The following is a 26136-nucleotide window of genomic DNA, read 5'->3' as shown; positions in this document are numbered from 1 at the left end:
TTTAATCTATAATTATATACAAATACTAACCAATGGAAATGTTCAACTCCTCTATACTCGATTAAATAAACTTCCAGATGTAGCTGGCCTTGAAACACCCTCTTACAAGGGAGAAGCCACTAAGCAAAGGAGGACAAACACTTAATACACACAGAGACACTAATATTTATCTACCACACAACAGTATATAGGGTTTAAAGTAGGATCTGGGTAAAAATAAATGCTTCTAGATTCTGAAGGGCACAACACATGATACAATGGGGTAGAAAATGTCAACTCCACCATGTTTCTCTGGTGGCTTCTCCAGCATGTTCTTTCAGAAGTCTTTCACACTAAATGGATTAGCTGTATTCTGAACTGAAATAGAGAAAAACCACCAAAGAGAAACCTTTATTTCTCATTACAGACTGCTGGGAATTGCTGATAAACATGGCAAATCTGCATTTCAGGGAAGGCCTCCTAACTCCCGAGTACCTTGATCTAAAGAATAGAAAGAAAAGAAATGCAGTATGTTGCATTTGCCCCTGGAGAGTTATCCAGAGGGGATGTTCTACTGATGTGTTCCAGGCTTTACCCCATCTAGTTAGCATAGAACTAGAATTCTTTGGGACTTTTTTCCTTGTACTTTGTTTCACCAAGGATACCACACTACATAGGCTGCAGCTCAGTCTCCTGAGCAAGGGTAACTATCAACAACATGCTCATACAGCTCTCATTAACCACACATCAGGATCACTCCAGTGAGGCTTAACATCAGGCAAAAGAAAGCTTACGTGTGCACACAGATACAAGTAAATATTAAACATGGAGTAAATGTCAGTAGTTTTTATATGCATATTATATATAAAACATAAGTAGCTTTGCTAACCTGGAAGCCATTTTCTGGTCACATCTAAAAATGACATACTAGGGGCACCTAAGTGGCACAGTCAGTTAAGCATGCAACTCTTAGCTTCGGCTCAGGCTGTGATATCAGGGTCCTGAAATAGAGTCCAGCATTGGGCTCCATGCTGAGCACAGAGTCTGCTTAAAGACTCTCTCTCCCTCTGCCCCACTTCTCTGTGTGCACATGCTCTCTTTCTCAAATAAATAAATCTAAAAACAAAACAAAACAAAGCTGATCTACTAATTAGGACACAGACCTTAGTGGCATAAACAATGAAGTCCAACAGGCAGTTAAAATGTCTACACTACCTGCCATGAAGCATACAGAATCATATGGCCTGGCACTCATCATTTTAGGGGCATTTTCTTATTTGGTTTCATCTATTACCCTGATATTGAAAAATACATATGAAAATCGTTTCATAGGAAATAGTTAAAAAGGCAAAAATCTAAGCATGAAACAATAAGGAGAATAGTAAATAGTTACTAGGAACTGATTTTTTTTCATTACAAACCATGATGTTTTAAATTTTTATAATGCACACATATTTCTATAATTAAAGATGGAAATTTAAAGAAGAAATCATTTATATATCACAAAAATAAAGTTAATCTACGGTTTTCATAAAATTATTTTAAAGCTTTAAGAGTATTATAATAAGAATATATGATAAATCTCTTTAGACACTAATGTCAAAAGATAGGAGTACTGCTGAACTGCATAATTTTCTACTCTTGTATAGAACAGAAGATGTACTTTACCATAATAATTTAATGAATAAAGAGGATATACTCCAATGACACATTTGTTAGCACCTCAACCATCAAAGGCATAAAATCACAGAGGCAAAAGGTGATACATTTGCACATGAGCTATGTGGAAAGAACAAGAGATTAATGAAAACTTCAGTTCTAACTAGTTGTACAAGGAAATACAAAATAAGCATCTGGGAGTCAGAGAGCAGAGGGGGAAAGAAATGAGTGACAGAGTTCAAGTTTAGCAGAAGCCGACTTCTACATCATTTAAAACCAAGGCTGAGGACCGAAGAATCAGAAGAGAGAGCAACAGATATCCCCTGTGCATGTACCTGCTCTTGGGCTCCCAGCAGGGCAGGAGGATTTCCAGGATCTCAAAAGCATTAAAGATCAACAATGGCCTCCAGAAATTGCCAACATGACCTACAATCACTACCCTCCCAGGCTAGTCTCACAGAAGAGAAGAGAAAACACCCTCAGGCAAAGCATTTTGTATCCATTTTCAAGGTGCTTTTCCTCAAGGATGGATAAGGTGACATTTATAAGTAATAGAAAAACAATATGAATGCTAAGAAAATGATCACTCTACCTAGGTAAGGTAAGGGAACCTTCCTTCACCAGAGGCAGCACTGGTGCTGGACTTTAAAGGATGAGAGGATGTTTGCAAAATGAATAAATAATAATCTAGGCTATGTACAAAAAAGGAACAAATGTCCACTTTTTTTAATCAATCATTAAACAAGCACAAAGAAAAAAAAAATAAACAAGCACAAAGAAATAGCTGTGAGATAGGAGGCCTGAGAGAAAACAAAACACAGTATGTAGAAACTGACTCTTAAAAAAAAAAAAAAAAAAGGACCAGGACTAGCCCTTCCAGAGACAGCTATAATAGAAGCATTAAGGTAATTAAAAAAAAAAATTTTTTTTTAAAGACACATTTATTCAGTGTCATGATCAGACATTTAGCAATCAACAGCATGGGTGCAAAAAAAAAAAAAAAATCTACATTAAAACCCTTTGTTGGAATGCTTTACACTTTCCACAGAACAGAAACTAAAATAACCTGTATAAAATTATACAATTAGTCACAAATACAGTCCTCGAGTTTTTTGCCCATACACATGAGTATTGTCTAAAACATGCCTTCTTTGTAGCAGCTAGGCCCTGCCACCACTGTGCTTGGCTGAGTTCACAAATCTGTTGTAACCTGTGGCTTCCCTGTCACTTCTCTGGCTCTCCCCTCCTGCTAAGCTTTGTTTCCTGGCAGTAATTAAAACCTTCTGCCACTGCCATAGCTGCTGCTGCTGACCGAACGGCCATAGCCACCTTGGTTTAGTGGTTTGACAAAGTATTGGCCTCCACCACCATAGGGGCCAGAGCTTCTGCCTCCAAAATTTTCTCCTTTCATAGGTCCAAAATTTGAGGATTATTGTAATTGCCAAAATCGTTATAGCTTCCGCCACCTCCAAAGTTGCTTCCATCATTACCAAATCCGTTATAGCCATCCCCACTGCCACCGTATCCACCACCACCTTGACTGCCACCGAAGCCACCTCCACCACTGAAGTTTCTTCTACGACCACCACCAAAGTTGTCATTCCCACCAAAACCACCTCCACGACCACCACCAAAGTTTCCAGAACCACTTAAGTCTCTTTGGGTGGACGAAGCACTAGCCATCTCTTGCTTCGATAGGGCTTTCCTTACTTCACAGCTGTGGCCATTCACAGGATGGTATTTTTGAATGACAATCTTGTCTACAGAGTCGTGGTCGTCAAAGGTCACAAAAGCAAAACCTTTTTTGCCACTGCCTCGGTCAGTCATGATCTCAATCACTTCAATTTTCCCATACTGTTCAAAATAATCTCTTAGATGATGTTCTTCAGTGTCTTCTTTAATGCCACCGACAAAAATCTTTTTCACAGTTAAGTGGGCACCGGGTCTTTGAGAATCTTCTCGGGAGACAGCCCTCTTTGGTTCCACGACTCTCCCGTCCACCTTGTGTGTGGCCGAGCGTTCATGGCTGCGTCCACCTCCTCCACAGTGGCGACATGAGGAACCCAAGGCCTCTGGAGCGCTTGGTGTTGGGGTCTCTCATTACCACACAGTCCGTAAACGTCCCCCATTGCTCAAAATGGCTCCTCAGACTCTCTTCGGTTGTTTCGAAGCTCAAACCTCCAATGAAGAGCTTCCACAGCTGCTCAGGCTCTTTGGGAGACTAACTTAGACGTGACGGCAGTGGGAAGGGAGACTTTAACGATGCTTACTCGGCGGCATCCAGGGGCCGGTAATTTTAAAATTTTAAGGTAATTATCAAAAAACATGTTTCCATGGAAATCCCTCTAATAGGGATAAAGTATACTAATAGATGTAGTAAGATTAAAACAAGTGATTGATACCACATATGTTAAAGCAAACCAATCAATCTACACCTAAAAATAGCACGTATTCAATTTCTCTTATTTTGAGAATAATCCCACTGGAAATGAGGTAGAGATCCCACTGAATAGAAAAATGGGAATAGAAGAAAAAAAAAAAAAACCACCTTATATAATACAGATTTTCTAACCTTGGGTGAGCTCAACTTCAAATAACCAGTTAAAAGGAGGTTACCAATTCCTAGCATACACAGTTTATAAAGGAAAGGAGTAATACAACAAAACTGTCAAAGCAAGGTTCTTTACAGCAGACTTCTACATCATTTAAAACTTAAAACTGGAAAGCTTGGGTGGCTCAGTGGTTGAGCATCTGCCTGTGGCTCAGGTCATGATCCAGGCCTCCTGGGATCCAGTCCCACACTGGGCTCCCCATGGGGAGCCTGCTTCTCCCTCTGCCTGTGTCTCTGCCTCTCTCCCAGTGTCTCTCATGAATAAATAAATAAAATCTTTTAAAAATTTTTAAAACTGATGGCAATTACTAGCACGAGATCAGTTTAACTAGTAAAGCAAGTCAGAATTCTATTAAAAACTGATTTATATAAGGTGTTTTTATTTCAAAAAAGAAAGCATAAGGCATACAAACATGACCAAAGTACAGTCAATCAAATACTATGATAATTTCAGGTACTTAAGAAACAAAGATGAGCGAGCTTATTCTAAGGACTTGTGACTCTCAGAGCATCTGACCTGCCTTCATGAGGAAACACCTCATGAAGCATAGTTAGTCTATGCTCCCCTAATTCAACTGTAGCCACCTGAGAGCCCACCGTTACATCCCAGCTTTGGATGCAAGGCCTGACCTAGAATGTCCTCAGCAAGCATCAATTACAAATGAACCAGAAGGGAAAACACTGATGCTATAAAATCAAAGGCGTTGTTTCTATTTCCATTCATGTATGCTTCGTGGGCATCCTCCTTTTAACCTCAAAGATCTGCCTGATTTGTCAAAATGTTTTCAACTTTTTAAAGCCTCCTTGGAAATGAACCAGATACAGTGCTCATACCCTGGCATGATCTGAAGGTTACCAGAGAACTTAAAAAAGAGAAATCAAGTGATAAAAACCAACTGCTTTTAAAGGAAAAGAGTGTTACACTGTAGATAAGTACCTGGCATCAGTGTAATCTGATAATCTATTCATAATCTAATTCCCATGGCCACCATGTTCTATGGATCAAATGGAAAAGACAGAAAAGCCATGAACTCACATTAAAAATGATATATGTTAAGAAGTCAAATGCCTAGAAACCTGATATATGGTCCATCTAAAACCTCATCCCAGGTAAGTGAATGTCAGATTTTTTATTAGTTTTTGTTTTTTTTAATTTTATGTAATTCAGAGTTCTCCTATTACCTTTGAAGGTCCTGGTAAGCATAGTGACCCCAAGGAGAGAATAACTGATCTGCACAAGATATAAGTAGAATCCTTCAAATACAAACATTCTGATTTTTCTCTACTTATCACATATTTCAGGGTGACAAAGACATTTACTGGAAGAGAAAGACTCAAAAAAAAAAAAGTTAAGAAATCTGAGAGCAGTATCTTTTCACAAATGCCAATAACCTCTGGTAGTTACAGAAAAATTAGATACTGGCTACTGTCCTATCTGCCTTTTCCTCTACCTACCTACATATTTGTTTTATATCTCCAGATTAAATTGAGTACACAAACTGCTGGGACAGGCAGGGATTAAAACTGACCAAGACCTATAACCAAGAAAAATCACTGAAACTTCATGAGGTATTAAAGAAAAAATACATTTATAATCTTCTCTACTTTTAATCTCCCTTGAATCCCTTCTCGAGTCATTTAAAATAATTGCATAATACATCAAGTAAACATTGCAAAAGTAATAAATCTTCAAAATAGTCTTTCCCCTTAAAGAAATCTCAGGAAATACCTACTTTCCAGAAGTCTTCAGGTAAGATAAATCATCGATTTTATATAAAAGACTTACACATGTGTAACAGACTTCGAATTTGTCTGTGTTTTGATAGAATAGCCTGGGTTTCACCCCATGATTTCTGCTCTTCACAAATCTTTAGATTTGTTACAGAGAGTTACAGAAAATGTCCCACATTCGGGACAAAGAGGAGCAGGCACGCTGCCTCTGGCCCTTGCTCAAATCCCAAGCCACAATACTGCCTTCCATCCCAGGCCCTTCTGAAGGCTGTTCTATACTTTTGTTAACATCAGCAACTCAAACTCAGAGTTTCCCTATTTTTTTTTCTTTTTGTTTGGTTTTTGTTTTCTCTTTTCAAATTTTTATTTAAATTCCAGTTAGTTAACATACAGTGCAATATTAGTTTCAGGAGTAGAATTCCATGATTCATACAACCACCAATGCTCATCAAAACAAGTGTCAATACCTCCTCCTCAATACCCAATTTTTTAAGAAGATTTATTTATTTTAGAGACAGCATGCATGCATACATGTAAGGGGAGGGGCAGAAGGAGACCAAGGGAGAATCTTAAGCGGAATCCCTGCTGAGTGTGGATCCTGATGCAGGGCTCAATGTCACAGCCCTGAGATCCTGAGATCAGGACCTGAGCCAAATCCATATAACCAACTGAGCCACCCAGGTGCCCAATACCTTTTTTTTTTTTTTTTTTTACTTTTACTTAGAAGACGAGCAACACAAAACAGGACACTACAAACAAAAAATCATAGCTTCTTTGTGAGAATCACAAAAAACCTATTCTATCTTTCCTCAGTACTTATTAACAGTTCCACTCTTTACAATGGTTAATGGTTCCAGAGAGCCAAGAATTATCCTGGAGATATATATGAAAACACATATAGATAACCTAAAGAAAAGTTCTTTTGGAAATGAGATTTATCTAACCATTTCACTCCATGTTACTCTTAGATACCTATAGTTCTTTCCATGTATACAGACTGACCTAGCATTCATTTCTTACACAAATTAAATATAGTTGGTGTGTGTCCAGCATGAAACTTTTTCGAATCAAATTCATTGCAGGAAACTAATGCAATGAGAAACTTCAGTCAGCTAAAAAAATCTACATTATTTCACACTATGGACAAAATAGGACCCTTCCCCCCTCTGAAATGAGACTTCCTACATGTGGTTTTCCTCACCCAAGATTTCCAGCAGTTCCTGTCAATGATTATTTTATTTTTAAGATGTGCGATAAAACACAGCTGTTCACACACTCTCCTAAAAATATAATAAAACCTGATAATGAGTTCAGCTACAAAAGATGTGCCTAACCAGTTTACTTTGGTATTAATTAGCAATTTGAATCATATTAAATTCACTCTTTCACTGGTTATAATTACTAAGCAATTACGTGCCAGACACAGCACTAGGCACTGAACTGACAACAAAAAGACCTTTCTGATGGCACCTGAATGCCTAATTACAAGCAAGTGAGAAGTTCTATGACAGTGAAGTTACTGATTAAATAACTTTCCAACTTTCAGTAGAACAATGTGACATTTTCAGTTGGCTAAACTTAGAATAAAGAGTTTTCATGGTAATCACATAGGACAATAAAAATTCATTATACAAAATCATCCATAATGATCTATTCCCTCTTAGTATCACAACTACTTCTGTCCGCAGATGTGAGCCTATTGACAGAACAGGTTTGCATTATAAGACACATAACCTTGATGCTGAGAATATTAAAGATTTCTACAATAAGAGAATCATCTGAAATATGCATCAATATATCAAGAATCATGTTCTTCTGCCTATCTAATTTGGCTTAAAATTTACATTGCTAACCTTAACACAAGTATCCCCTTTGAAAAAAGCTCAAGATTTCATGGAAAAGCTGAGGTTCAAAACAGCAAATGATATTTAATACTATTTTCTAGCCTAGAGCTAATGCTATAAAAACGAAAAGGATAATGTAAAAAAAAAAAAAAAAAAAAAGGCAGTTAATAAAGCCTGTTTCTTACAGGAAAACTCACAGAAGTATTAATTCTGCAAAACTACTGCATGTTTATATTTTTCAGCATCCCTAGAGATTCTAGTATATGGTTAGTCTCTCTCTCTCTCTCTCTTTTTTTTTTTTTTTTTTTTTAATTTTGCAAATCTGGTCACCCTGCAGATATCTCATTGTTGGATGCTAGGATGAGTGAGGCTTGAATGATGCTTTTTATTGTGGCTTTTTATTTACACCTCAACAAACAGTGAGTACTCAAGATGAACTACATAGTGGATCTGAAATACAGAGTAGTGATGCTACATTGTAATTCTGTCCTTGGGGGTCCATGCTGTGGAAACCACCCATAGAAACTGCTTAGCATAAAAGCAGATTCATTCACCTGATAATTCAATAATTAAATTACTTCAAGCTCCACTTTTTGGTATTGTAGTTAGATTCTGGAATATTTAGTAGTTTTATTATCCTAAATAAAGAAAGTAAGGAAATACAAACACTAATTAAGATTACCTTTGCTCCAAAGATGGCGAACACATTTGTCCAGGGGCTGATTGAGAACGACAAGGCAGTATTTCAACTTCCCTATGAAAAAAAAAAAAAGTGAAATAAGTAGGTGAATGGAGTCAGAGGCCTCTGTTACCCTCATCTGAGTCTGGAAACATTTTACTAATCCAGATTTTCCATCTCCAGAGCTAAATTTCAACCACAGCTAATTTCTCATACCTTAATTTTAAAAGACACCAATATTTAACTACATCTACTTTATTCAATATGTCTGTCACATTGCTATATTGCTGAGGAATTGATTTAAAAAAAACAATTTATCATAAAAACAAGTGGGGAAGCTTCTTTTTATAGGGGGTGAGGGGCATCCACTCTTTTGACACAACTCCTCTTCTGTCTGTCTGGTCCGACATCATCCTGACATTACTTACCAACCAGTAGGGCCTGGAGGACGCGTGTTTTTACACTCATTCTCATTTATTCACATTCTCTCTCCTCCCCATACAAAATTTTGTCTGTGTATGCAGAGAATCCCACTAGCTCTTTTCATGGCTCTTTTATTCCAAGTTTTTAGATGACACTCAAAAAAAAATGAAGACACTCAAAAGACAGAGAAAAGTTACTTCTCTAACAATCATTTCAAGCCCTTTATTATGTACTAAAAATAGTGCAAAGCAAAATGCAATCAGGTTGTTGAAAACCTGTCATTCAGCTCAGTCCAAGCACTCCTTTTCATTTATGGAAGAGAAATGTTTGTTTGGTGATAAGAAAAATTAATTTTTTAAGCAATCTCAGTGTTAGAAATGGAACAAGATAAGGAAATGAAAAGGGGATGCCATCATCCACAGCACACATTCTTAAGTGCTGATTATACTGCAGGTGCTGAGAGTACAAAGAGAAATAAGATTACAGAGTATCTGTGAGATAAACATTTATAATGAAGAGGATTTATTCTACAGTACAAGAGAAGTATATGAAGAGGAGCAGGTAATACAGAGATGAGTGTGGCAGGAGTTCAAAGCCCGGAAAGTCAATAAGGCCTGGTGTCACCCTAGAGATCTTTGTGAAATGAAGATTTTTGAACTTGATTTTTCCTTAAAAGGAAAAAAAAGAAGTTAGAAAGAATAAAGGAAGAGGCATTCCAGACAAGGAAAGCACCACACAGGAAATTGCTATCCTTTGCCATTAGGGTTACTACCATGCAGTTGCAGAAGCAATGCCCTAATGACAGGAACCCAAGACATAAGACCAACAACAGAGATTTCAGACACAGTGTTTAAATAGAGAAGTGTAAATTGTGACATACAGGAAGGATTTAAAAGGGATGCAGAAATGAGTAGTAAAAGCAATCTGTGTCTATTTGGTAATCACGCATACAGAGATAATAGCCAAGGTCAGAGAGCAGCCCAGAAGCTAAGATATTGCAAAGAAAGGGTAGAGACAAAAGAACAAAGGATGAAAGCAACACCATACTGTTTTGCTCACCACTACAGAGCTGAAGGACATCAACAAAGGAAATGCAGAAGGAAAAGCCAGAAAGGTACAAGGGCGAAGAGCATACTTCCCAGAATGCGCTGTCAATAACACAGCTTGCTGCAGAGATGTCGCAGAGACTAAACAACCAGAAGAGGCCAACGAGGAGGGGCAATCTCAAAGCAAAACCTGAAAAGTCACAGAGGGAGCCTCAAGAACAAGGAGTTAGTAAACCAGGAGGCGGATGCCTCTTCCTAAAAAATAAAAAGTGAACTCTGAGAAATGCAGGGGAACTGGCGGCAAAGTAGGGAGAAGGCTCTTTAAATATAGGAACAATCTTAAATTTTGGAGAGAAGGAAGAGGAAGAAAGGCTGGGATTCATTCATTCATTCAAGCAGGCTTTTATATAGGGCACAAATTACTCCTGTTCAGGCACTGCTGAGCTTCTGGCCGTACTCAGACTTACATCCTATTGACGAAAACAGGTACTGAGATCGAGGTACATGAACACATGTAGGACACACAGAACTCAGGCAGAGGTGGAGTGTGGCTGATTTATTTACATGTAAACAAAAACAAGGTGAAAATATGGAATTACAGTACAATGTGAACAATTTTACAACCACTGTAAGAAGTGGATTACAAAAGATGGCAGTACACACCTTCACAACTACAAATTCATTTAGAGTTAACTAGCAAATAAAGGACGTCAGAGCCATCTCTGATTTCAGGACTCTTCCCACTAATTCTGGAGAAGGGAAGCAGGAGTAGGCATAAACAAGTTAAAACAGCGATGACAAGAGGTTTGAGAGTTGGCAAAAATCACTTATCAAGAGGTAAAGGGAACCTAGGATGCTCCTTTGTGTGGAATGACTGAATGACTGTGGCAGAGACCAGCAACTGCCTCAGGATATTCTTTTTCTTCTTTAACAACAGAATCTTGAGGGGGTTTTTCATTTTGTTTCATTTTTGGCTTTTACTTTGTTTTGCTCTCTGTTTTTTGTTTTACGCACATTACTGTCCAGATGAAAAACTATATATCCCAGACCTTTGTAGCTAAATGTAGTTTTTAGATTAAGTCTGGCCAAAGAGACATGTATTAGACCTTATTTATAAGTTACTTGCAGGGAGTCTCCTTAAAATGGAAGGTGCTCGATCCTCTACTTCTTTTCTTCCTCCATCCTGCCAGCTGGATCAAGAATTGAGGAACTGCTGAATAAAATTTGAGCAGCCACCTAGGATGATCAAACTGTTGTGCCCAAGATCGCGAATCCAAGAAACCACCAAGGAGCCGACACTGATGCAAGCGCACGAGGGTTTATTTATAAGCTCAAGCTTGGGTCCAAGTGTACCCCACACAGGGGAGCAGGGACTTGGACCCTGAGGTGGGTTTCAGCTTAGTTTTAAGGACTGGTCTAGGGGAACTCCAGAAGGGGGGGAGCAATTCCTCAGGTTCTGTTTACATTCTGATATGGGGCCTTCAAGGGCATTGAGCTCTGTTCTTATTCTAATAGGGGCTTCCTGCCCTTGGCTTGGGCTGTTTTTATTCTAATATGGGGCTTTCTAGGACTTTAAGCTGTAAGCTGTTTTCTTCCTGTAACTGAGGTAAGGTAAAGTTCAGCTCTTATTCACAGGGGCCTGGGATGGCTGTACTTGTGATAACACTGAACTTAAAGTGGAATGGCCTTCATTTTGTCGGCCTCCACATTTCCCCCTCTCAGAGGAACCTAAGGAAGGACCCAATCATGGGTCCAGGTTGCTCTCAGAGTGAGCCAGGAGGAATGATTAAACCAGGATTCGAACCAACCTTGTTGCTGTTCTTGCTCCCATTTACATTCCAGCGAAGAAGCAACATCCTACATTAAGGCAGTGCATAACCCACCCCCCACCCTTTGTTGTAAGAAGACTAAGTCTAATCCCCTTCTATTTTGACAGACAACCTCAGACTAGGGAGTCTTAGCTTTAGGGGATTGTCCTTGTCTGTTTGGCTTTTCCATTCTGGAACAAAATCCTTGAGAACGGCGTGTGGGTCAGCTGGCCGGACGTGGGTGTAGCGGACCCAGGGAGTAATCCCGTCGGCCTTGAGAACGGTGGGAGTGGTCAGGATCAGGATGTAAGGTCCCTTCCAGCAAGGTTGAAGTGTCCAGTGTTGGTATCTCTGCACGTCGTACACCCAGTCACCCGGCCGATATTGATGGGTGTCCGGGGGTGGCCCAGTCTCATAGAGGGCCCTCAGCTTAGGCCACACCTGCTCATGGGTTCGTTGTAACATTTGGAGGGAGAAAAGAAGTTGGTGATCATCAAGTTCAGCAAGCACCTCAGGTTTTAAATTGGGGATAATAGGTGGAGGAAAACGGAACATGATTTATGAGGTCTGGGTTTTGAGTCGGCTGTCTGTCCTCTCCCAGGACAGACTTCCAGGCTTCTACCTGAATTCGTTCTCTCTCCTTGGTGGTGAAGAGAACCTGCAAGAGCTATTGGCAGTCATCCCAAGTAGGCTGGTGGGTAATGAGAACAGTATCTAAAAGCCTGATTAGATCTCTCGGATTATCAGAGAACTTTGCATTTTGGGTTTTCCAATTATATAAATCACTGGTGGAGAATGGCCAATATAACATTAGCTGTTTGCCAGTCTCGTCGGGGGGCCCCATGGTGCGGAGAGGAAGGGTGGTGGAGTCAGCCGGCTCCGCATTCAGAGGTGGGACTGTCCAGTGGGTCTGACTGTGTGTCCCCACTGCTGCCCTGCGCACAGGGACTCCCTAGTCAGAGAGGGGTGGAGCCCCTTCTGCAGCCCCGGGTGTCTTCAATGGAAGGGTGGAAGGGGGAGGGGGTGCCCGGTAGGGTGGCAGGAGAATCAGGTCCTCCGGGGAGGAATCCTGGAAGACCGGATATAGGGGCGCTTGGGGCATAAAGTTGGTCTCCTTCTCGGCTTTCCGCAGGGCTAGAATCTGGGTGGGTCCTGCTTTGGGGGGTAAAAATGGTTTTAGCCAAGGAGGGGGGATTCTCAATCATGTCCTGCCAGATCAGGATGTAGGGCACCTGGTCAGGGTGGCCATCCGGTTTGTCCCTGAAGATCACGGCCTTAACCTGTAAGATAATAGGTAGGTGAAAAGTTCCTTCTCAGGGCCATCCCACGTCAAAGGTTGGCCATTCTGATATGCAATAAATTTGTAATCTCTCTGAGTATGTCTATGCTCGGAACACGAGCTCTTTCCCTAACATCTGAGAAGTGGGAGAGCATAAGAGACAGGGGAGTGGTTTCTGTCTCCCCCATTATGTCCCCAATCCACACCAAGACACAGACAGTAAAGACGATTAACAAGGGCCCAACAACACAGACAAATGCAGTTAACAAGGACATAGTAACATAGACCAACATTTCAATGCGACCACAGAGACAAAATGGAAAGTAACCTGAAGGGCTGGCAGCCGGCCCTCCTTACAGATGAGGACCCCCGTCCTCCTTACAGACGAGGACTCCTGTCCTCCTACAGATGAGGACCTCCATCCTCCTTACAGATGAGGACCCCGTCCTCCAGGTGGGGGCAAGGGACGTCTCCTCAAGACCCCCGGTCGACAGCCTGCCAGCACGTCCACCTAAGCCAATGTCGACCCAATACAGACTGGAATTCCTACAGGTAAAAGTACAGTTCAGAGCTCCTAGAAAATATGCGCACAAAAGGTGGAAAGAGTTGAGTGCACTCACCATGCGTGAAACCCTCCGGATGGGGTCCTGGGGGTTTCTCAGATCCCGGACGAGCCCCCAAATGTTGTGCCCAAGATCGCGAATCCAAGAAACCACCAAGGAGCTGACACCGATGCAAGCGCACTAGGGTTTATTTACAAGCTTGAGCTTGGGTCCAAGTATACCTGACACAGCGGAGCAGGGACTTGGACCCCGAGGTGGGTTTCAGCTTAGTTTTAAGGACTGGTCTAGGGGAACTCCAGAAGGGGGGGAGCAATTCCACAAGTTCTGTTTACATTCTGATATGGGGCCTTCAAGGGCATTGAGCTCTGTTCTTATTCTAATAGGGGCTTCCTGCCCTTGGCTTGGGCTCTGTTCTTAGTCTAATATGGGGCTTTCTAGGACTTTAAGCTGTAAGCTGTTTTTTTCCTGTAACTGAGGTAAGGTAAAGTTCAGCTCTTATTCACAGGGGCCTGGGATGGCTGTACTTGTGATAACACTGAACTTAAAGTGGAATGGCCTTCATTTTCTCGGCCTCCACAAAAACAAGAGGAACAGCCTGAAGGAGCCTGGGTCCCCCATGACTCCATGAAGCCTCCATTCCACCACTTCAATGCCTGCTTACAGACTTCTTTTCTGTGAAAAAAACTAAACTTCTACCTTAAGTCACTATTACTTGGGGTTCCCCTACTCTATAGAGAGAAACTAAGTGTTAATGCAGCGATCAGGCTGGGTCAAGTTGCAATAATCTACATAGGAATTGGAAGAGGCACAAGCATGCATCAAAATGCAGGAAGGGAAACTTTAACCCATTCATTCAGCATGGACAGAACATCAATACAGGAAATTTGTAGCCTGGGGGCAGCACCTAGGTGGCTCAGTTGGTTAAGTACCCAACTCGATGTCAGCTTAGGTTGTGATTTCAGGGTGGTCACATCGAACCCCCTTCCCCCAGGACTCTGTGCGGGAGTCGGGGGGGCAAGGAAGTCTGCTTGATATTTTCTCCCTGTCTCTCTCCCTACTACTTGCCTCCCTTACTAATAAATAATTTTTAAAAAAATTAATCGCTTGACACATGGTAAGTGTTCAATATAATGTTAATGGCAAGGAGGTAATAATTTGGATAAATCAATGGTCCTTTAATATATTTGACAAGGTCTGCACTGCTAAAAAAGGCATTCAACAATATGATACGTATATTTAAATGAAGGAATGAAACTGCCTTCTGTCACAGATTCTTTGATATGTAAACTCAGCATTTTTGTGGCTCAAGAGCAATGTGATGAGGGGGAATGGAACAGCTTTATTATCCACACTATTGCTCCTCTAAACCAATACCTTCATGAAGGTAATACCTGGGAAGGCATTTTTGAAAAGAATGATGCGGTTTAAAATTAGTAAATCTTAACCGTGCCATACATTAAGTCATTAATGATCAAGAATTAACTACTTCACCAATTTCTACATATAACATTTATGTTAAGCTTGTTCTATCTAGGTACTAGGAACTGATGTCCTTTCCTTTTTTCATCTAGTCTCCTCTGGAATTTTAACTTGATGAAATCAGTTTGGCATTCATTTCACACTCAAAGCCCTCATGATTATTAATCCATAGGTTGCAGAAAAAGTAGCATCCAAACTACCTATTATAACTGAACAGTTTATGGCAGTATACTTCAATGCAGACATTCTAAAATCTAGAACACATCACTCTGGGGTACTAAATCATGGGACACTGCCTTTGACTCTAAATTTACCAAAATTTATATGAAGAGGGAAAGTCAGGAACATGGAAAGAAGAATATGGATAGCACTACTTCAAGTATTTTTTAAGCTGTCACAACAATATGGTTCTGGGATACACACACAAAAAAAAAAATTAAAAGGCTATGCAGAACTCTCTTGTTACACTATAAAGACTACAGATTTTTAAATCAAGTATCCTAAGGCAATCTCAAAGAGAAATGTAAGACAAGAGGACATGATTGCAAGAATAAGAGAACTTTTTCTTTATAAAATATAAACACACTCCATTTTAAAGAACACAACAGCATAGACTGGCCTCAACTTCTCAAACATTAAGTCAGTAGTACCAGAATTGCTTTCTCAAAGGGGTTTCAATTATAGCAGAAGATGAAAACTCCTAATCCTGAATATATCAAAACCCAAGTACTCCAAAGGTACCTGGAAATCCTGAAGTAAGTACAAAGAGAAATTGCCACAAACAGGATCCTAAGGAGATATGACAAATATGTGAAAGGGACCCAGAAACAGAAAATTAACATTAGGTAAAAACTAAGGAAATATGAATAAACTATGCAACTATTAATACTGGTTCATTAATTATATGAATGTACCATACTCAAGTAAAATATTAATATACAAAAAAATTGAACATGGTAGGGGCCATTCTATGTGAACTCTCTTCACTATTACAATTTTTCTGTAAATATAAAGCTTTTTTTTTTTAATAAAGTCTAAATTTTTTAAAGTCCTGGAGCAAGGGAAAAAAAAACTAAAAACTATTCCATAAAGTAATGATTCAGCAATTACTTCAACAAGGGTCACTAGAGTCCAAAAGTCTGGATTTCAAATATAAAGTCAAGGAAAAAAGCCCATTGCAACGGAAGACAAAGACAATTCTATTTCATTTTGGAAAAATGTATTATTTCAAGATTATCTTTTAATTTAGAAGGTAAAGCAAGGAAACAGAACAGCAAATACCAAAAAATCCAATTTCTATTTCAGATCATTTTTTTTTAAATCCAGTTTATTTAAACAGAAAAAGAAAAATTTACCAATTTCCCCTACCACCCATATCTACCTCTAGTAACTACCAATCTGTTCTCTGTATCTATAGGTTTTGTTTTAGATTTCACATATAGAAAACATCATATGAGATTTTTCTTTTGCTTATTCCATTTAGCATAATGCCTTCAAGGTCCATCCATATTATAGCAAATTGAAAGATTTCATTCTATTTTAGAGCTGATTATTTGCACTATATATATATATGCATATATATATATATATATATATATATATATATATATATATATACACACACCAAAATTTCTTTATCCATTCATCCATCAATGGACACAGGTTGCTCCCATATCTTGGCTATTGTAAGTAATGCTGCAACAAACATGGAGATGTTTTTATCTGTTTAAATTATAAATTAGTGTTTTAATTGTCTTTGGAAAAATATCCAGAAGTAGAATTGCTGGGTCATATTGTAGCTTTTTTCTTAATTTTGTGAGGAATCTCTATACTGTTTTCCACAGTGACTGCACCAATTTATATTGCCACAACTCATGCACAATGATTCCCTTTTCTCTACATCCTCACCAACATTTGTTATTTCTTGTCTTTTTTGATAATAGCCATTCTAACAGGCATGAGGTGATCTCTTGTGGTAGTTTTGATTTGCATTTCCTTAATGATTTATGACATTTAGCATCTTTTCATATACCTGTTTGTTATCCATATGTTTTCTTTTGAAAAGGTCTAGTCAGGGGTACTAGATTGGCTCAGTTGGTAGAACATTGGACTTGATCTCAGAAGTCTAAGTTTGAGCCCCATGTTGTATGTAGAGTTTATTTTCAAAATAAACTTTAAACAAAAAAAGTGAGAAACTGTCATCTGCCCATTTCTTCATTGGATATTTTTTTATCGAGTTGTACAAATTATTTGTATATTTTGGATAATAGCCCCTTATCAGATATATTATTTGGAACTAGCATCTCACTTGTCCTTGTAGTAAATGGTCATGACTTATTATAAATGAGATTTCCTAAAGAAAAAGAGCTCGATCCACACAAAGGCATAATCACTGCACCATTACTCACTTCTCTCTCAATACATTATGATGATGCAATTTACCTGTGTGACAGATTTTTACAGAAACTAATCTTTGCAAATGGCTGAGTACCTTAAAAATATTTTTCAACACATGTTAAAGATAATACAAATTCTGCAAAAGCATAATTATACATGAAAATGACAACTCATCATTCCTGCCTAAAACTAAGAGCTAAAATTAGCTCTTAACTTTCAAATACAATCTTACCAATTCTGAGAAGACCTTGGTGGATGGAGGGAGGAAGGAAAAAAAATGATAGGAAAGAGGGAAGGAAGGAGGGGAGGAAAAAAGAATAATAGTAAGATACAAACTTCAGATTTACATCAATTATCACAAATGAATAAAGTCTATAGAGAAGTAGCTATCAACCTCACCAATTTATATTGCCACCACTCATGCACAATGATTCCCTTTTCTCTACAACCTCACTGTGTATGAGCATCACAGATTTTTTTAAAAACCCAATCTCCTTCCCTAGAAATCTAATTCAACATGCTGCCAGTTGGGCCTGTGCATCATATTTTTTCAAAACCGTAAGAGAGTCTAATAGGCAATCAAAGTTGAGACTTGTATGGTGCCTTGAAATATTAACTAATAATAGTAGAAAGCCAGGGGATCCCTGGGTGGCTCAGTGGTTTGGCGCCTGCCTTTGGCCCAGGGCACGATCCTGGAGTCCCAGGATCGAGTCCCACGTCAGGCTCCTGGCATGGAGCCTGCTTCTCATTTCTCCTGTGTCTCTGCCTCTCTCTCTCTCTCTATGACTCATAAATTAAAAAAAAAAAAATTAATTAAGAGTAATATTTTTTTCAAGTGTGTACAGGGAAATCAAAACTGTCAAGTCATTTTGTTCTTTGAAGAAATAAATTGCATGTGGAAAAGCAGAAGTATTTAAAAGCTCTGAAGAAATATTTCATACGAGTCTATTAAAATAATCAAATTACCAATGGACTAAGCATTGGTAAATCATATATAAGAAATTGCTTCAGAGAAAGTAAAGAGTAGACATTAACAGATACCTCCCTGAGAAATCCCTGGCTCTACCCACCAAGAGTGACCAGTCAATATACCCCAGTTGCACTAGCATAATAAAATCTGCCCCCTTCCATTAGCAAAGGGCCCTGGTTTAAGGGATAAGTTAGATGGTCATTCTGCCATCTACCTTCAGCTGCCACTCCATCCCTTTGTTTCAGTGTTCATCAAAATGCACTTCAATGAAGTTTTCATCCCACCACCTCCCGGAAATAACTAGTGTCTCAGTCACCAGTGACCTTCTATTTCAAAATTCAACAGCTGAATATAGGTTCTCATCTTGCCTGACACATCTCCATAGCATGACAAACTAGATCACATCTTGCATCCATCCTTCCTGAATCATGTTCTTTCCCTGACTTTTTGGAAACTATTCTCCATTGGTTCTCCTACCTGCCAGGCCACTCCTTCTCAGGATCCTTTGCAACTTCTTCCTCGTCTGCATAAAACACACTCAAATATTTGTTGGGTACCTCTTCCGATTGTTTACATTCATTTATAATATATTTACTCCAGCTACTTTCTCTACTAATCAAGTGACTCTTCTTCAATTCTTATTTGTCTGGGGATGAACAGTTTCCCAACTTAATACAATTCCTTACAGAATGAAAAAATACCCTTGTAAAACACAATATCCCTTTCTAGGTTCTGGAATCCTCAGTACTACTCTTAAATGACTATTATACAAAACGTTCCAGGAGAGACACTGGAAAAGTAAGCAATAAAACCAATTGTCTTGCCTTAAAACAGCAAAATGGTGTTTTTTAAATGTTTATGTTTGGTTTTTTAATTTCAATATATTTATATTAAAAAAAATCCCAAACGCAGTTGGCCCATTTTTTCCCCACTCCTCACTTTTGGCAACTAGCAATCTGTTCTCTGTACCTACAAGCTTATTTTTTGGGTTTTTTTAGATTCCACGTAAAACAACAGATCATATGATTGTCTTTCTGTGACTTATTTCAAGTAGCATAATATTCCCAAGATCCCCCCCACCCCAATGTTGTCACAGATGGCAAGATCTCCTTTTCTGTGACTGAATAATATTTCAACACATATATATATTTTTTCTTTATATAGTTATCCATCAATAGACACTTAGGATACCTCCATATCTTGGCTATTATAAATAATGTTGCAATAAGTGTGGAGATACTTGTTTTTCTGAATACCCAGAAATGGAATTGCTGAGTCATAAAGTAGCTCTATTCTTATTTTGTGAGGAACCTCCATATCGTTTTCCATAGTGGCTGCACTGATTTATATTGCCACCAACTGTACACAAGGGTTCCCTTTTCTCCATATGATTGTTTTCTCCCCTTCAGTAAGTTGTCCTTTCTTTTGGCAATGCTATCCTTTGCTGTGCATAAGCTTTTTAGAACGACTTCTCCCCTCCCCCCCCCAAAAAAAAGAATGACATCCCAACTGATGCTTTGGTTACCATATTTAAGAAAAAAAAAAAAATCATCACCAAGACAAATGTCAAGGAGCTTACTCCCCTTTTGTTTTCTTTAGGAGTTTTACAGTTACAGGTCCCATGTTGAAGTCTCTAATCCATTTTATTTTTTGTGTATGATGTAAGATAGTGGTCTAGTTTTATTATTTTGTGTGTGTCCATTTTTCCCAACACTATTTATTCCCCCATTCTATATTCATGGCTTCTTTGTCATCAATTGACTATATAAGCATGGGTTTATTTCTGGGCTTTTTTTTACTCTGTTCCATTAACCTATGTGTCTGTTTTTATGCTAATACCGTACGTACCATTTTGATCACTACAGCTTTCTAATATAATTTGAAATCAGGGACCTTGATGCCTCAACCTGTGTTTTTCGTTCTCAAGATTACTTTCACTATTCAGGGTGTTTCATGGTTCCATACACATTTTGGATTGTTCTATTTCTGTGAAAAATGCCATTGGAATTTCAATAGGGGTTGTATTAAATCTGTATGTTCTCCTGGGTAGTCTACGCATTTTAACAATATTAATTCTTCTAATCCATGAGCATGGAATATCTTTTCCATTCATTTGTGTCTTTTCTACTTTCTTTCATCAAGGAACTATAGTTTTCAGTGCACATGTCTTTTACCTCCTTGGTTAAATTTACTCCTAGGCTCTTCATGCAACTGTAAATGCTCTTGATGCAACTGTAAATGGAACTGTTTTCTTAATTTCTCTGATAGCTCATTATTAGGGGGAAAAACAGATTTTTATGTATTGATTTTGTAATCTATAACCTACAACCTTAGAATTTATTAGTTCTAACAGTTTTTTGATGGAGTCTTTAGACTTTTATATATATAATATGTCATTTGGAAATTGTGGTGATTTTACAGCTGCCTTTCCAATTTGGATGCATTTATTTTTCTTGCCTAATTGCTCTGGCTAGGACTTCCAATACTATATTGAATAAATGGTATCTTGATCATTATAAATTCAGACAAATCTAAAGAAACTGGAGATGTTCTGCAGAAGTGCAACTAAAATAAAGAGTTTGGAAATTTTTTGCCATAAGATTACATGAAGGCTTTTCAGGTTAAGTGGATATTTATATTTAGTGCCTATTCCAGGGGGAAAAAAAAAAAAAAGCCATGTATTACACCAGAAAGCCCTGCAAACCTTGTTCTGTATCTAGTTACTATCATTCTATCTACAGGTTGAAAGTATATTTAGATTCTAAAAGGTTTAAATCAGTTTCTGTGAAGAACACTGCCTACCACAAAGCAACCATAAATGGTTCTGTCCAAGTTTGATGACCCTCATATTATAAAAATTTTGTCACTAAAAACAAAATTCTCCTGATAAATTCTCACAGGAATACACTATGCCAGAGATGCATTTTACACCTGGTAAGCTTCTATTGTGTAGGTAGGGGGAATAAGAAAAGGAAGTTAAGTCTAAAAAGTTTTAAGTCTTTCTGAACATAAAAGAAAAGTCTATACCAAGAAATATTTTCTTTTTTCACTTTTGCAAAGGTTAGCCATATACTTGTTCCCAAAAACACATTCTCGCTGTAAGTCAAATGAAGGAAACGGAGTTCTTCATGTTGGAATACTGACACCTTTCGAGTTACTGACAGAATTCAAAGCTGCTCCATCAACTGTCCTTTGCCCTGCTGACCTGGACCACAATAAACTGTGTTTCCCGTCAATCAATAAATCAATCACTGCCTAGCAAACTGTAGATGTAGTGTCATAACCTTAAGGGTTCATCATGAAGTACAAAAAAATTATAGTCCTTCACATTGGTTTTGACATGTTGACAGCTAGGTCCTTGATAGTACTCACACTTGAAAAGTCGATTCATAACATTTTCTGAAGGCAGAATCCATTTAAGTTTGGCACATGCTTCTAAATCAGAAGGCCTTCCTTTAATCCCTAGGCTACTCCTGCAACCTCACTGGCCATCAGTGAGGGCCAATGAGGTTCAACACGCCAAAAAATACTATCTTTTAAAATTCATTCTCTAGATTTTCTATTTGGGCTTGGTTAGGTACCATGAGAAATACTGGGAGGACTGGGGGAGGGGGCTTCACATGTAGCAATCTTATAAATAATGACAATATGGAGAACTTTAATATTCCTTACACAGGATTTTGACTCAAAAGGAATACCAATATTTATAACCAAAATAAGTCCAAATTAAGCTAAAGTGGGATACATTCAAACCAGTCCGATATTCTCTGAGGCCTCTAGTTCAGAGAAAACAAGTGACATTTATTTGGAATTTCAGAGTTTACTAGACACTGACTCAATGTCCTTCTCGAATTGACACCGATTATACAGCACATCATGTCATCAAAGCACTTCTAAATAAAAGTCTTTTGTTCACTCTTTAATAAAAAAATAAAGGAAATAAATACACAAATTTTAATTCTAGAGAACCATGTACCACAAAGTAATTTGGATTACAGACACACAGTCCATCATATCAGGAGGCAAAACCACACTGGAAGAAATCTTACTAAACTCAAGGTAAATAAACATCTTTAGCTCATGAATGGGCTTTTAGAGAATTCAAGAGGAACTTCTATCAGTAGGCTGAGCTTTGACAACAAATGACCTGCACTAGGACAAAGGTAAACATTCTCACACACTAACAGCTAACGACTTCAGTGGCCCTCACACACATCCAGGTCCAGGTCAACAGGTCAGATCTCTCAACTCCTGTTTTTGTTTTGTTTTTTTCTTTATCCTAGAAATGATATATACACAAATTCTATAAGCAAGGCCATCCAAAGATTTGTTTTTATTTTTAAAAGAATAAGAACAAAAACAATGCATTAGCATAGGTTTATGCTATGTTCCTCACAGATGACTCCGTATCTTTTAATATCAAACAATCTCCAGTATAACAGTAAAGAGAAAAAGCAACGTGCTAAACGGATATGTTATACAACCATCTGTGTGAACATTTTATAAAGAAAATATATCATATATTTTTGCAAATGCAAAGAGGATCTATCAAAGAGGAAAGGTGTTAAAACACAAAAATAGAAGGGAGCGTTAATTTTACATGTTAATCTTTTATATCTTGTCAACCTAGCACTTGTGCTTATAGGATTAAAAAAAAGTAAAATAAAATTTTAACCAATGGAAAGAAACGAACATTTCAGACAATATTCCTCCAACCCAAAAATTCTGGCCAACAATCACTGAATGCCACAGCGGAATACAACAAAGAATTACTAAAATAGTACATTATTTAAGTTTTAGAGTAAAAATTAAAAGCAGATAATTTGTGGACCACTCGAGCAATCTTTCCTCCCAAAATTACCAGTAATTTAACTATTTAAACCGAATGCTTTTAAAAGTGCTTTTTAAGCAGTTAGGGAAAGTGACTCACAACCAGATTCTCAGGACAGCAAATAAAGATGCAACACACTCTACTTTATAGAACAGAACGCAGGGTTTTTTTTCCTCCTTGCACTAAAATAGGTCATAGGAAACTAGAGAAATATTTGTTCTTCAAAGCTTAGGGTAATAAGATTTTTTATATATCTGTGTTCCATTTAAGAATGTACCCAACTCTTGGGGATCCCTGGGTGGCTCAACGGTATAGTGCCTGCCGATGGCCCAGGGTGTGATCCTGGAGTCCCAGGATGGAGTCCCAGGATGGAGTCCCAGGATCAAGTCCCACCATCAGGCTCCCTGCATGGAGCCTGCTTCTCCTCTGCCTGTGTCTCTGCCTCTCTCTGTCTCTCATGAATAAGTAAATAAAATCTTAAAAAAAAAAAAAAAAAAAAAAAAAGAATGTACCCAAGTCTCAATTCTGTTAGTATTTTCCTACTGCTCTCACAAAGAACTTTTCAATAGTTACATGAAACCTCATTGAAAATGGAGTGTGGAGTCCTGAAGGGGGCGCTCTCGCACACCAGTGCTCCTGTGCTCTCACACACACACTACCCACCCACTCTCAGCCTGCATCACCAACAGGAAGACTGCAGGTTCAGAATTATTTTGACAAGGGATGGGCACTTTTCATTTCACATAGGAGTTGTATTTCCTGCCTTCAAGAAAAGGAAGATCCCTACCTGCCCCAGCAACAAGACACTAACCACCTCCTGCGGCGAGAGAGAAACCACAACGTCAAACTCGTGTTCTTCTCCAATGAAATTCCAGTGAAAACAACTCAATTTTTTTCCTAAACCTCATAAAAGCTGACCTTGCTCCTGTGCGCTCTCACACACACACAGACTTGCCCATGGTTCACCACAGTTTATTTGTCCCCAATTGCAATTTCTCTGCCATCCCTGATAAACTCATTTTACTGGTAAAGTAACTGGCTATTTTATTTTTAAGGTAGACATTTGCCAGAAATGAACACAGAAAAAGGTGTAACAAGCTAAAATCCAATTACCTTAGGAGAATGAGAATCAAAAGGGGAGAGAGAAATCATTAACTTTTTCTGTATTTGCCTTTATATCATATAAATGCTGAAATCAACTCTCTACTCCATTTAAAAGCTCTTTAAGGAGGAGGTGGGGGGTGCTATTTTTCAGCAAAAAACAGCAGATTAAATCAGATTAGAAACTGAAAACAGGTTGGGGTAGACCTCAAAATGATAGTTCTGCTCTATCAGAAAAGAAGAAGTTGACAAAGGCAGGTGGGAGGTAGCACCAGCCACATGCTAGTTAAAAGAAAGCCATCTTTGCATTTTGGTTCATTTATTCACAAATGGGTTTAGTATTTGTTTACCAAACTTTATAAAGGATTTTAACAGCGTGCACAACGTACTTTTTAAGTCAAGAGCTGCAGCGCTGAAATTAGAGCAACCTAGTGGTTCAACAGGGAACACAAAAGGGCCTCCCACTTAGATGAAAATTGAAGATACAGATGGTATAAATGTCCTGCTTCATACCACACAGTAAAATTCTAGAAGACTGTATGCCATATACACAGTATATAGTATATACACAGCATAACTGAACTGAACTATATATGGTAAATATACCTATATATATTATATATATATATATATATATACTTAAATAAAACTATAAAGCTGAAGAAATTCATCTAAAGATCAAAAAAATTTAATTTTTAATTAAAAAAAAATTTCTAGGCAAGTATGCAAAGCAAGAAATAACTGAAGAGCGTCTAGGTGGCACCCCTCAGTGTCGATTAAGTATTCAACTGTTCAACTCTTGGTTTCAGCTCAAGTGTCAACTCAGGGTCATGAGATAGGGCCCATGTTGGGCTCCCTGTTCAGTGTGGAGTCTGTTTAGATCTGTCTTTCAAATAAATAAATCTTTAAAAAAAAATACTAGTATCATTACTAGGCTCAGGCTTTGAAGGCCAGGCCATGTGCTCATTTCTGAATTTCCTGCACCAATAACATTAACCAAATACATCAGTGGCTAAAGGGCATATCCTGTTTTGGCAGTGGCTATGTCAGACCTAGGTTTTCAAGTTACCCTCTCAACTCCTGCTGGGTTCTAGTCTACTGAACTGATCTAGAGTGGTTCCCTGTTCTGTAGACACTCCAGGCACCTTCACAGATCTCATGTCTTTGTTCATGGTCTTCCTTTTGCTTTAAATGATCTTCAGAATGATGCAGTGATTAAGAACATCAACTTTGGCATTCAAGAGACCTAGTTCAAGTCCCAATTTTATTATTTATTACCTGTGTGACTTTGACATGTTTGAGAAGTATAATTAACATGTCTGAGTCCACAAAGTATAGACTATAATAATGGGAAATTCAACAGGGAAAAAAAAACATATAAAGGGCTTAGTATGGTGTCTGAACAAAATAAATCAATACCCAACAAATGTAGTTATCTGTTCTAGAAAAGACCTGCTTATCTTTTAAAACCTAGAGCAAATATTGTACTCATTTTCCCTACCTCTCTCTTTTCCCATTATTCGCACCTATAAACCATAGTATTTAACTCTTTCCAACTAATCATTCTTATACATTTCTCCTTCAATAACAAGTTATACACTTTAGGCATGCAGAAAAAATAATTTGCTTATCCCTTTTATTTTCAAAACTCAGCATAGATCCTGGCACAAAGAAGTCTTGAAATAACTGTCCTGTAATATGAACTTAAAAACCACTCACTGTGCTGTTTCTTGTAT

At 38.3% G+C, this 26136-nt stretch overlaps 1 protein-coding gene across 5 annotated transcripts in view; it reads right to left on the bottom strand.

Annotated features, from left to right (window-relative positions):
• The window catches only part of TPK1 (thiamin pyrophosphokinase 1), a 332218-nt gene that overhangs the window by 261462 nt on the left and 44620 nt on the right, over positions 1-26136 (bottom strand). For all 5 annotated transcript variants that reach the window (XM_025434004.3, XM_025434002.3, XM_035699734.2 and 2 more), the window contains one exon: positions 8507-8578. In XM_025434004.3, coding sequence (XP_025289789.1) covers positions 8507-8578 — 72 coding nt within the window. The remainder of the gene's footprint in view (positions 1-8506; positions 8579-26136) is intronic.

Source organism: Canis lupus, chromosome 16 (assembly GCF_003254725.2).
Source record: "Canis lupus dingo isolate Sandy chromosome 16, ASM325472v2, whole genome shotgun sequence".
NCBI classification, from domain to species: domain Eukaryota; kingdom Metazoa; phylum Chordata; class Mammalia; order Carnivora; family Canidae; genus Canis; species Canis lupus.
Note: the sequence above shows the minus strand (reverse complement) of the source record. Positions and strands in the feature narration are given on the sequence as shown.